The sequence below is a fragment of the Lactuca serriola genome, chromosome 9, assembly GCF_051521515.1.
Source record: "Lactuca serriola cultivar US96UC23 chromosome 9, Lser_US96UC23_V15, whole genome shotgun sequence".
NCBI classification, from domain to species: Eukaryota; Viridiplantae; Streptophyta; class Magnoliopsida; order Asterales; family Asteraceae; genus Lactuca; species Lactuca serriola.
The window spans coordinates 29,443,703-29,455,357 of record NC_136416.1 but is presented as its reverse complement, the minus strand read 5'-3'; the positions used below and the strand labels follow the sequence as shown (position 1 = coordinate 29,455,357).

General features: G+C 34.8%; 1 protein-coding gene across 1 annotated transcript; it reads left to right on the top strand.

Moving 5' to 3' along the window:
- Positions 1-5,742: 5,742 nt before the first annotated feature.
- Positions 5,743-7,869, top strand: LOC145074771 (UDP-glycosyltransferase 76H1-like). Its single transcript, XM_079021099.1, has 3 exons — positions 5,743-6,320; positions 6,456-7,355; positions 7,674-7,869. Exons 1-2 carry the CDS (start codon positions 5,837-5,839, stop codon positions 7,325-7,327), a joined length of 1,356 nt encoding a protein of 451 aa, XP_078877225.1. The 5' UTR covers positions 5,743-5,836; the 3' UTR covers positions 7,328-7,355; positions 7,674-7,869.
- Positions 7,870-11,655: the final 3,786 nt, after the last annotated feature.

The window sequence follows — 11,655 nt, the reverse complement described above, 5'->3', positions numbered from 1 at the left end:
ATTTTAAGATATTTATTGTTAATTACTAGTGATTTAACGTTTTTAAGATATTATTTGTTTGTAATTTAAACTAATTGTTTTATACCTTATGGTTTTTATTATTACAAGTAATATCTTTAAACTCTTAAAACTGTTTGAACTCCAAAGTGCGGTTAAAAACCACACAAAATAACCGCATCAAATTCATACGGTTAATAATCGAAACACAAAAAAACAAAACCACACCGAAAAAATAACCGCCTAACTGCACCGCAAAAATAACCGCACCAATCGATTTTGGAAATGGATTAACCGCATTGCAGTTAGTGATAATGTTTTGGTCAATAACCGCACCGAACTGCACCGCGCTCACCCCTGGTGTTTGTTGATCATTATGGATTTTCCACTTTTGACACTTTTAACCCCTAACCATTTACCCTTTCCGGAAATTTTCTAAATATTTCGAATTAATTATAAAATCTATCATTTCAAATTTAATAGAAAATAGAAAATAATAGATAAACCATAGCCATTCAATTTTGCCAAGACACCAAAAGTTCATTTTTATAACTTCATTTTTCTTTCGTTTTTATATGCTTCATATATATATATATATATATATATATATATATATATATATATATATATATATATATATATATATATATATATATATATATATATATATATATATATATATATATATATATATATATATATATGCTTTCATTTTATATGTTTTTTCATAATTTGTTTTATTAACTTCATTTTTACTCTATTTTTCATGTTTTTTCACAATCTATTTTTACAACTTCACTTTTTTACTTCGTTTTCATGTTTTTTTCAAAATCCATTTTATAACTTCATTTTTTGTATGTTTTTCGATAAAATGTTTTTAAAACTTTGTATATTTGTTTTTCCATTTAGATGTAAATTAACTTAACTTCAAAATTATTAATCCAAGTGATAATCCTAGAATTATCAGTTTGTCATGCATCTAGTGATATTGCATAATTAGCAATTTTTTCATCTAATAGTTTACCTATTACACCAGTAACAATACCTTATATATGTTTCTCACATAAAAAAAATACATAATTACATAACTTACAGTATCCATAGTTCTTGTTATCAAGTTGTATACTGACCGAAGAGAATTGTATCTTGGATCCATAATGCCAGTAATTAGACAAAACCGAAAATTTAGTACTATAGAAAAACCAACAACAAAAACGAAAAAAGAATGATGTTTTCTTTTGTTTGAGAAACATATATGTGATGTTGTTACTGTTGTAATATGTAGACTTTATATAAAAAAGTTGTTAATTATGTAACTTTACTGGATGCACGAGAAACAAATAATTCTAGGATTATCACTTGGTTTAATAATTATATAGTTCAATATTGATACTTAATTGACAAAACAAATATATGAAGCTCTAAAAAAATATTATGAAAACATATATAAAAAGGGAAAAGTTGTAAAATGAATTTTGAAAAAAAAAAACATGAAATTAAAGTAAAAAAAATTCAGTTGTAAAAATAGATTGTGAAAAAAAAATACAAAAATACAATAAAATTGAAGATATTAAGAAATAATTATGAAATATAACATGTAAACACAAAAGTAAAAAAAAAAAAAAAAAAAAAAAAAAAAAAAAAAAAAAAAAAAAAAAACAAAGAATTAAAAATGATTTGTGGAAAAAAATATATATATTAAAATAAATGAGCACCATTTCAAAAGTCTGTCGACTAGTTATATTACAAAAAAATTTAGTAACCTAAAAAAAAATCCAATAACCTTAAATAACTAAAAAAGATATGCTAACATTTTATCAAAAAAAATTAAAAGTTAAGAGACCTTGTAAAATTTAAAACGAGTTAAATGACAAAATAAAAAACCAAAAGCTAAGTGGTCACATATGACCTAAACTCTGTCATATATAGTTTTTAAGTTTTTTAATTAGTTTTGTATGTTTTTTATATTTTATAAATTAGTTTTGTATAATTTTAATTAATTTGTATTTATTTTAAAATTAAAATTTGAATAAAATGGGAGTGATGAAAAGATGGGATGTAAGGAGTGGAACATTGAGATTTGAGAAGAAAAGAAAAACTAATATAGTGTCATTGATGTAGCAGCTATGCCTATGTGTTAGTTTAGTTAATAACTTAATATCTTGTCCACAACCTTTTTATGTAGACAAAATTGCAAAAATGATTCTCGTGGTATGTATTTTTTGGGGGTTTTAGTTCAAACCCCGACTTTTTTGGATTAGTAGTCCTTGTAAGCTAGTTTCGTTGCGGATTTGGTCCCTTGGTAAATTGAAATGACTGTAATGCCCTTAGGATTTATTTTTTATGTTTTTTTCTATTTAATTTAAATAATAAAGAAAATAATTAATTAAGTTGGGCCTCTCTCTCTCTCTCTCTCTCTCTCTCTCTCTCTCTCTTACCAGCCACACCTTTCAATGAAGCTACCACCAAACACCATCATCGGTTTCTATTATTCATCTTCTTCGCCTTTCACCAAATATAATATCCAAATCTGATGAACACCCAAAAACAAAAATCGTATCCAAATCTAATGAACCAAAAGCAAAAATCGTATCAATTTTGATTTTGTTCTTGAAGAGAAGAAAGATAGTTCGATTTCACACACCCACACACAACTACGATTTCATCTGAAGAGAGAGAAAAGCGCTCAAGAACATACCAGCATATCTACAACCACAAGTTCATATTTGCTTAAGTTTTTAGATTCAAGTTCCTATTTGATTTCAGGGTTTATTCTTGAGAGTTAAAAGTAAGAAAACCAAACCCTACATATCTGCAAGACTGCAACTATCAATTTGCGTGTTTGTGTGCGAGTTCGTTTATGAACAAAAAAACAATGATTCGCCTGAAGAAGAAGAAGAAGAAAATACGGTGATAAAGGTGTGAGTTCTTTGAAGACGAAGATGGAATCGAGGTGGATTTTTTTACTTTTATATATGTTGAGAGATGAGAAGGAGGGGATGAGTGGTGATTTTTGTGTGCTTCTTATCTGTTACAATGTCAGATACACATGTATGTGTGAACATTCATGTGACCAACCTAGGATTTAAACAGATACGAGATGAACAAATTTGAGAAGGGTTTTTTAGATCCATAAACGGGGAGGGAGAGTCTTCACATCGCGATGGATGTGAAGTGGTAGAAAAAATTTAGGTGGAGATGGAAGTAGCAGCCGGTGGTAGTGGTGGCGGAAGATGTTCTTGACTTTATAAAGATGTTCTTCAGTTCATGAATATGTTCTTAACGTGATGAAGATGTTCTTGGGTGATTATCAGAGAGAGAGAGAGAGAGAGAGAGTAGTGGTGGCGGAAGATGTTCTTGACTTTATGAAGATGTTCTTCAGTTCATGAATATGTTCTTAACGTGATGAAGATGTTCTCGGGTGATTATGAGAGAGAGAGAGAGGTGGACTCTCCATTATTTTTTAAATGTTAAAATAAATAAATAAATATTAAATTTAAAAAAAAATGAAAGAAAAATGAAAAATAAATACCCCAAGGGTATTATAGTCATTTCAATTTTCGAAGGGACTATTTTCACATACAAACTAGTCTAAAAGGACCACGAAGCCAAAAGATTCATGGTTTCGACTAAAACCCAAAAAAAATACATACCACAAGTACCATTTTTGTAGTTTTGTCTTTTATATATTCATAGATTTTTAAAGGAAGTTGACGATAATGCCCTTCGTTTATATTTTAGAATGTAAACCATTATTCATAGATATATATGTTCTGATTTTAAGTAAACCATTAGACAACTCCAATGTACCTGCACAACGGTGATTTGCAGGCCAAATAAGTTGTAACTGACCGCTATCGTCAACGCCAAAATGTAAGAATGAACAGTATCCCACAAAAATGGTGGGACTAAGTGGCAAATATACTGATTAATATAATAATGTTAATATATATATATATATATATATATATATATATATATATATATATATATATATATATATATATATATATATTCACGACTTCTTCTTTGCTGTCATTGTTCTTTCCCGCAACTAATTGTTAATGTTTTAAGTTTATTTCTTCCGTCTACCTCAACTTTTAATTCTTTTCTCCGGTGACCCAACTATTAAAGCTTTTATTCTTCTTCTTTTTGAGATGGAAAACTGAAACGGAAAGGGATAATGAAATTTGGATACTAAATTGAGTCTTCTCATTTCCTTTGTCTCGCTCTACATTTTGGAGATCGAAAATTGAAACGGAATTGGGCACCAGAGAAACTCTTTTATCTGGTTCTCACCTTTGAAATTAAATTAACAATTAAAATGGCTATAAGTGAATAATCCCATTAATGTTTAAAAAAAAAAAAAATGGAGATGCACAATAGAGAGGTCTCGGTAGAGTGGGAAATTGGGAAACGTAATATGTGTTTTCAAAGGAATAGCAAACGGTGGGGATGAAAGACTTGGCACTGAGACGACGAATAAACCAAGGTGTTGTAATAGTCGGCACTAAAATTGCCGATGGCGGCATCTGCAAGCACAAACAACACAACAGGTTGTGAACAGCGATTGTCACAGCCTCGTAAAGCGATGGGGTGATCCTTCTTCTTTAAACCTCAGACTGATTATTGAAAGAGGAGAGATTCCCTATGATTTTCCATTTGGATGGGATGAGATAGAAAGAAAGTAGTCTTTGAGATACGGGAAGAAGCATTTTTTGAATAATATTCATTTCATCCTGAAGGGTAAAATCGTCAATTGACTTTAAGAATCTTGGATCAATAAAAAATAGCCGTGGAAGTATCACTTCCCAAATATAATGTCTATCAGGTGAGGATCAATGGCGTTGTATCCTAGATAATAGCGGGACATTCTCGGTGAGTACCATGCGGAAAAAGATTGCTTCAAAATTGTCCCCATCCCCCTCTTGCGCCTCCACCAGCTTTGTCTTCAAATGGAATAAGGTATCTCCTAATAAAGTCAACTTGTTTTATTTGGCGGGCATTACAAAAGAAGATCCCTTCAGCGGTGGCGTTACGATCTCGCGGTATCGATCTCACGACAGTTACATGCAATGCATGCATCAATGAATCCGAGTGTGCTGATCACATACTACTTCAATGCCCATTTGCTCGTTTTATTACTGATAAAATCCTTTCTTGGTGTGGTGTGCAACATAACTCATTCACCTCGGTGGGTGAACTCCTGGAATATGCAAACGGATGGGGTCGGAATTTGAAGACGAGAAAGAGATTCGTCACCATATGTCACGGACTTATATGGAACTTATGGAAACTCAGGAATGACCGTGTGTTTAAAGGAGTATTCGCAAAGCCTGGAACTGGTGTTGAAGCAGTAAAATCAATGATGTATTTTTGGTTAAAATGCAGGGGTAAACAAGTAATGTGCACTTGGGAAGAATGGTCAACATATCCATTTGGGTGATGTCTTTAATTTTCGTTTGTCGTTCTGTTGTATTTACTTTAGTTTGAATGATGTTTACGTCTGTTGGTTTGTTCCTTCGCTAGTTTCTTGCTAGTCGTTGGTTCTTTTTATAAAAGTTATCGTTTCCAAAAAAAACAATATAATGTCTATCGTGGATGATAATAAATTAATATGGATGATAATAATTTTTAACTACTAATTAAACCAATCGTATGCCATGCATGTGAATGTTGGTGGCTTCGCATATAGACGAATGAATGCCTACCTACTACTCCTTTTTCTTCGTATTTTATTAAATATTCTGTCATTGGAACCAACATTGTTACCATCGCACTAACCTCCCTCTAAAGAAAACAAAAAAGTGTTCCAAGTTAGATAAATAGATATAGAGAGATGGAAGAACACGGCGGAAGACGGTGGCCAGTACTGGTGGTGCTTGCAGCATCCCCGTTTCATGGCCATATGACCCCTACTCTCCAGCTAGCCAAAGCCCTTCATGCCAATGGGTTCTCTATAGCCATTGCTCACTCCAAACTGAACCCTCCTAACCCTTCTAACCATCCTTCCTTCATTTTCCTCCCTCTTTCCGACAACTTATCCGCTATTGATGACTCCGGTAACTTCAGTAATTTCATCCACACTCTCAACAAAAACTGCAAACCATCCTTCCAAAAACACATGACTCGTTTGATCGGTGAACAAAATAGAGGAAATAAATCAATCGTTGTCATCTATGACAACCTTATGTTTTGTGCAGGAAGCGTTGCTGTCGATCTGAATCTTGTCGCCATAGTCTTCCGCAGTTGCAGTGCAGCGTACTTTCCGGCTAACCTTGTCCGTCAGCAGCTCCATCAAGAAAGCAGATATCTTGAACAAGGTACATCAAACTTACAACCTTGATATATGTAGATGAAAGATTCAATTAATTAATCTAGTACTTTTTCAATTGAAAGCACCACTAGCTAACTTTCGGTATACGAACTAATTAAGGTAACTCCCATTTGTTGAAAAGATTATGTGATGCAGGAGATGGTGCCAAATCATCATCCCCTCAGGTATAAAGATCTGCCCTTTTCAAAATCACCTATTGAAGATTGGCAGCAATTGTTTGCCATTATCAGCCAATCGATACGACCCTCTGCAGTTATTTGGAACACCATTAAAGTTCTCGAACATGAAGCCTTAACCCAAATCCAGAAGTACTACCAGGTTCCTGTTTTTTCAGTCGGGCCTCTACACAAAATAACACCAACTGATCTCCCTACTAGTTTTCTCGAAGAGGACACTAGTTGCATTGCCTGGCTCGACAAACAACCTCCCAAATCCGTAATTTACGTTAGCTTCGGAAGCTTAATGACGTTGGATAAAAAAGTGCTAACCGAGATGGCATGTGGGATAGCCAAAAGCAACCAGCGGTTCATATGGGTAGTTAGACCGGGTTCAGTTGGTGAGTCGGAATGGACTGAGTTCTTGCCGGAGGGTTTCATAGAGGAGACGAGAGAACGTGGTTTGATTGTAAAATGGGCGCCCCAAAGGAAAGTGTTGGCGCATATTGCCGTTGGTGGATTTTGGAGTCATTGTGGTTGGAATTCGACATTGGAGAGTATTTCGGAAGGGATTCCGATGATATGCCAACCATTTAATGTAGACCAAATGGTGAATGCACGTTACGTGAGTTATGTATGGAAGATAGGGTTGGAATTGGAGGATTTAAAGAGTGAGGAAATGGAAAGTATGATTAGAAGAGTTATGGTGGATGAAGAAGGGGAGGAGATGAGAGTTAGAGCAATCGGAATGAAGGAAATGGTTAAAGAAGCAGTGCAAAATGGTGGTTGTTCATATGATTCGTTGGAGGAGTTAGTGGGTTTTATCTCGTCTTGTTGATAGTCAAGAAATGTGATGAATCTGCAAGGTACAAAATATTTAATGGAATGATCGACTTATTCACATTCAAATGAGGTTTCTCGAGTCTTAAATTAAAGCTCAAAAATTTCGTTGTTGGCCAAACTTAATTACATTTCGAATATACTGATCAGTATCTCAAATATCATGTTTCTGTTCTCTTAATATGGCAAAATAAATGTCCGAAGTCAAGTTGATGTAACTAGAAATTAAAAGAGTAATACATCAACCAGAAATAGAGTCAACACTTGATTTTGTTATAGTACCATCCAACTTGTTATTTTTGTTTGGTTTTTACTATTTTCTAAAGATATACACGTATTTGCAGCTCGAGGATGGACAAATCCGGCCAAGTGGAGCATTTGAACGCATTGAAGTTTTTTTTTTTCAATATTCATTTTATAAATATATAAAAATTCATGAACCTTGCAGTCTTTTTGGTTCCATAAATTTGGATGTATACTAATTATTAACGAGTTTAATCCATCTAAGACAAAGAGGAAACAACGACATGATTTGCTTTATTTATCAAAATATTTATAATTAACCGATTATATCGTTTGATAATGAGGAAAATGTTAATGCCGAATTAGAGTTGGATTTTGGATAATTAATACAAAGTTGCTTGCTAGTACAGTTGGCATATGAAGCGAGCATTGACGAGTACTCGAATTAATATGAACTAGAATCAATTGTTCTTTAAATGTTAAAATCAGAATTGGAACTATTTATATATAGACAAAATTGCAAAAATAGTCCCTGTGGTATACATTTTTTTAGAGGTTTAGTCCAAACCTCGATTTTTTTGGTTTCATGGTCCTTTTGTTCTAGTTTAGTGAAATGACTGTAATACCCTTGGGTGTTTATTTTCCATTTTTCTTTTATTTTTTTAAATCTAATACTAATTTATTTATTTTAATAATTAAAAAAATAAGAAGTCTCTCTCTCTCTCTCTCTCTCTCTCTCTCTCTCTCTCTCTCTCTCTCTCTCTCTCTCTCTCTCTCTCTCTCTCTCTTAGCATCATCGCCATCATTTTCATTCAAAAGAAAAACTTTCACTTTAACAGCAAAATTGACATTCATTACTACATAGATCCATTTTTTGTTTTGAAGGTTAATAAGAAGATGAAGAAGGATTAAAAAATTTCACAAACAAATCGTACATGACAACACTAGACTCAAATCCCTCTAGGATCTGGGATGGAGATTTGAACTCGCTAAGGTTGCAAAAAGTCAGGATCTAATTTCACCCCATCACTATCAAAATCGATTTTTGATTACATCAGCGTTTATTGAGTTTGAATCTGAAACATCCCAAAAATACAAGTCAACAATTTTTGTTTAAAAACATTACTAAAACCATATATCGAAATATCATATAATAAAACCATAAGTCGTGTGTCTCAAAATATCATAAAATATATCTCATATCACAACTGATGTCAAATCAAACTGAAGTCAACATCATATCAAAATATTTGAATAAAACTCCCAGGATAAAACTGTAACTGTGGTATGTGTCATGCCATCATCCCGAGCTCTTCCCCTTGCTAGCGGAAGTACCTGAAACCAAAACTGAAACTGTAAGCACGAAGCTTAGTGAGTTCCCCCAAACTACCACATACCATACAACTACATATAAAGCACATATTGGGCCTTCCCAACTCCATCAGACCTAAATCCGGAAACTGCATCAGACCGAAGTCCGGAAACTGCATCAGATCGAAGTTCGGAAACCAACCAAGGCCTTGCCTCTGCATCGGACCGAAGTCCGGAACTAACTAGGGCCTTGCCCTCTGCATCAGACCGAAGTCCGGAAACTAACCAGGGCCTTGCCCTCTACATCGGACCGAAGTCTGGAAACTGCCTCGGACCGAAGTCCGGAAACTGACTGAACATAGCATAGCATAATCATATCTACTAACATAACACATAAATTGCATATTGCATCAGACCGAAGTCCAGAACACATAACACAAAGACATGCTTGAATCACAAAGACATCAAGCACACTGAACTACTGCATCGGACCAAAGTCTGGAACTACTGCTAAATAAACGGGTCGGCATTGTGGCCGTAGACCCATTCCTACTGGAAGAAAAACTCATCTCGTAGCTCTGGCTGCTGAGATGCTAGATCTGAAACTGTCTGACTGCTGCTCCAAAACTCCCCGGCTACAAATCCCATAAACACTAAATCAAATATTGATAACTAATCTCAGGGTAAAATGACTATTTACCCCTGGTCAAAGTCAACTTTCAGTTAACCGGACTCGCCGAGTTAGGCTGTCAACTCGTCGAGTCCCTATCATCCATTCTAATCCTCTACCCACTTCTACTCATCGAGTTTGGCAAAGACTCGACAAGTTCTTCTTCGATGCTAAGATCGAGTCTAACTTCATCCGACTTGCCGAGTTGTATGAACAACTCGTCGAGTTCCCCTTCAACAGAAGAACACACCTGGTCTATGACTCGCCAAGTCGTATGAACAACTTGTCGAGTCCGTTTGCTTCCAGATCCAAGTCTTAACTCATTGAGTCCTTACTCTACTCACTACACAGGCTCGCTACAACTGAACCGGGAATCTAAGACTCGCGACCCGACTCGTTGAGTCGGAAGAATGACTCGCCGAGTCCTTTGCATGCAGATTCCATATAATCGATTCTAATCAACGTTAATGCATCAAATTTGTAGATCTAAGCTTCTGGGACTATCTGAACACGTAAATTTGCTAACTTTACATGTATCTAAGATGCAATGAGAGAATAACACTCATACTTTGCTATTATGGGGGTTTACTTGACTAAAACAAAGACATGGCTGCCAAAAGGTGGTCTCCTTGAGCTTCTGGAGCTCAAGAGAGGCTAGATCTGAGATATGACTCGATCATAAGGCTTTATCACAAAGGATTTAGGGTTTTTGAGCTTAAAACAAACCATTTGGGGACAAACTAGATCTATTAGCACAATACTCAAGATGGAAACTTCATTACCAGAAGGAATGGCCAAAAAGGAGTGTATTCTGGATCTACTTCTTCTTCCTTGACTTCTTCTACCTTCTGTTTCTTCTCCTTGCTCCAAAATGCACCAAAAGCTCCTTCACAAGGTAAAGATCATTCACACACACTTCAAGGAGGCTAGGGTTTCGAGAATAAGTCTCTGGGAAGTGAAGGAGGCTGGTTTGGGGCTATAATGACGTTTAAATAGGGTGCAAACCCTTGAAATTAAGGTTTCATCCCGACTGGCAGACTCGCCGACTCTGAGAATATGGACTCGTCAAGTCGCCAACTTAAACCGCGTGCAAATCCCATCTCTACTCGACGAGTCAGGCTACTGACTCGTCGAGTACCCCTTAAGAAAAGAAAATTACTTTATATAAATCACATACCAGAAATGGGGCGTTACAGAATCTGAGACATCGTGTTTATCCCTATGTGTGTCTGTGTTTTATTTTTTCTTTCTCCACTTCTATGCTCAACTCAGCGACAAGGTTGGTATTGGGTTTGAGAAACATGGTGGTGAGCAGCTTTCCGATATTAAAAGTAGGCATCAGCTTACATGAGTTACATTCTTGGAGAACCTCCCACCATAAGGTTTAAATGGAGAAGCATCACCATCGTGAAAACCCTCTATTCTTCTCTCATTGGAAACAACCCTAATACTCTTCTCCTTCATATTCTCAACAAATCCGATCATTTTTTCCAGGTTCGGGTACCAATTTGTAAATTGGACCACCAATAGTTAGCTTGATTCTACCTCGTGAAGCCACTACAAGCTCCAATCAGAAAACCATCCACCAGAAGTACAAGCGTTCGTACCCACCAAGTTTCTAAAGGTAAAAAACATTTTTACCCTTTTCACATTTGATTTAGTTTTAGGTATTGATTTTTCAATGGTTTTAGGTTTTGATTTCATTTTATTTGGTTTAGTTTCTGGGATATTGTATTTCACTTTGGTTGACTGTGATGGTGGCAAGTTTTTTTATCAGGATCATGTTCACATTCATGGTGACGAGATCAATTAAAGCAACTGAAGTAGGAATATTAACATCATCTTCAAATTTATATAACAGAGATACAATGTTACTGTCAAGATGAAAAATAGAATGTGTATTATATATAAGATAAAGAATAAGAAAGTGAGAAAGACTTGAGACCCACTGAGTCGACGACATCCATGGAAACTTGAAACATGTTCCTACAACATTATGGGTTTTGTTAAGTTGCTCACCTTCTTCAACTTTATATGCAGCATAATGTTCCAGAATCAATGAAATAATTTCTATAATTTTTTCTTGATGCATACCCAGATCT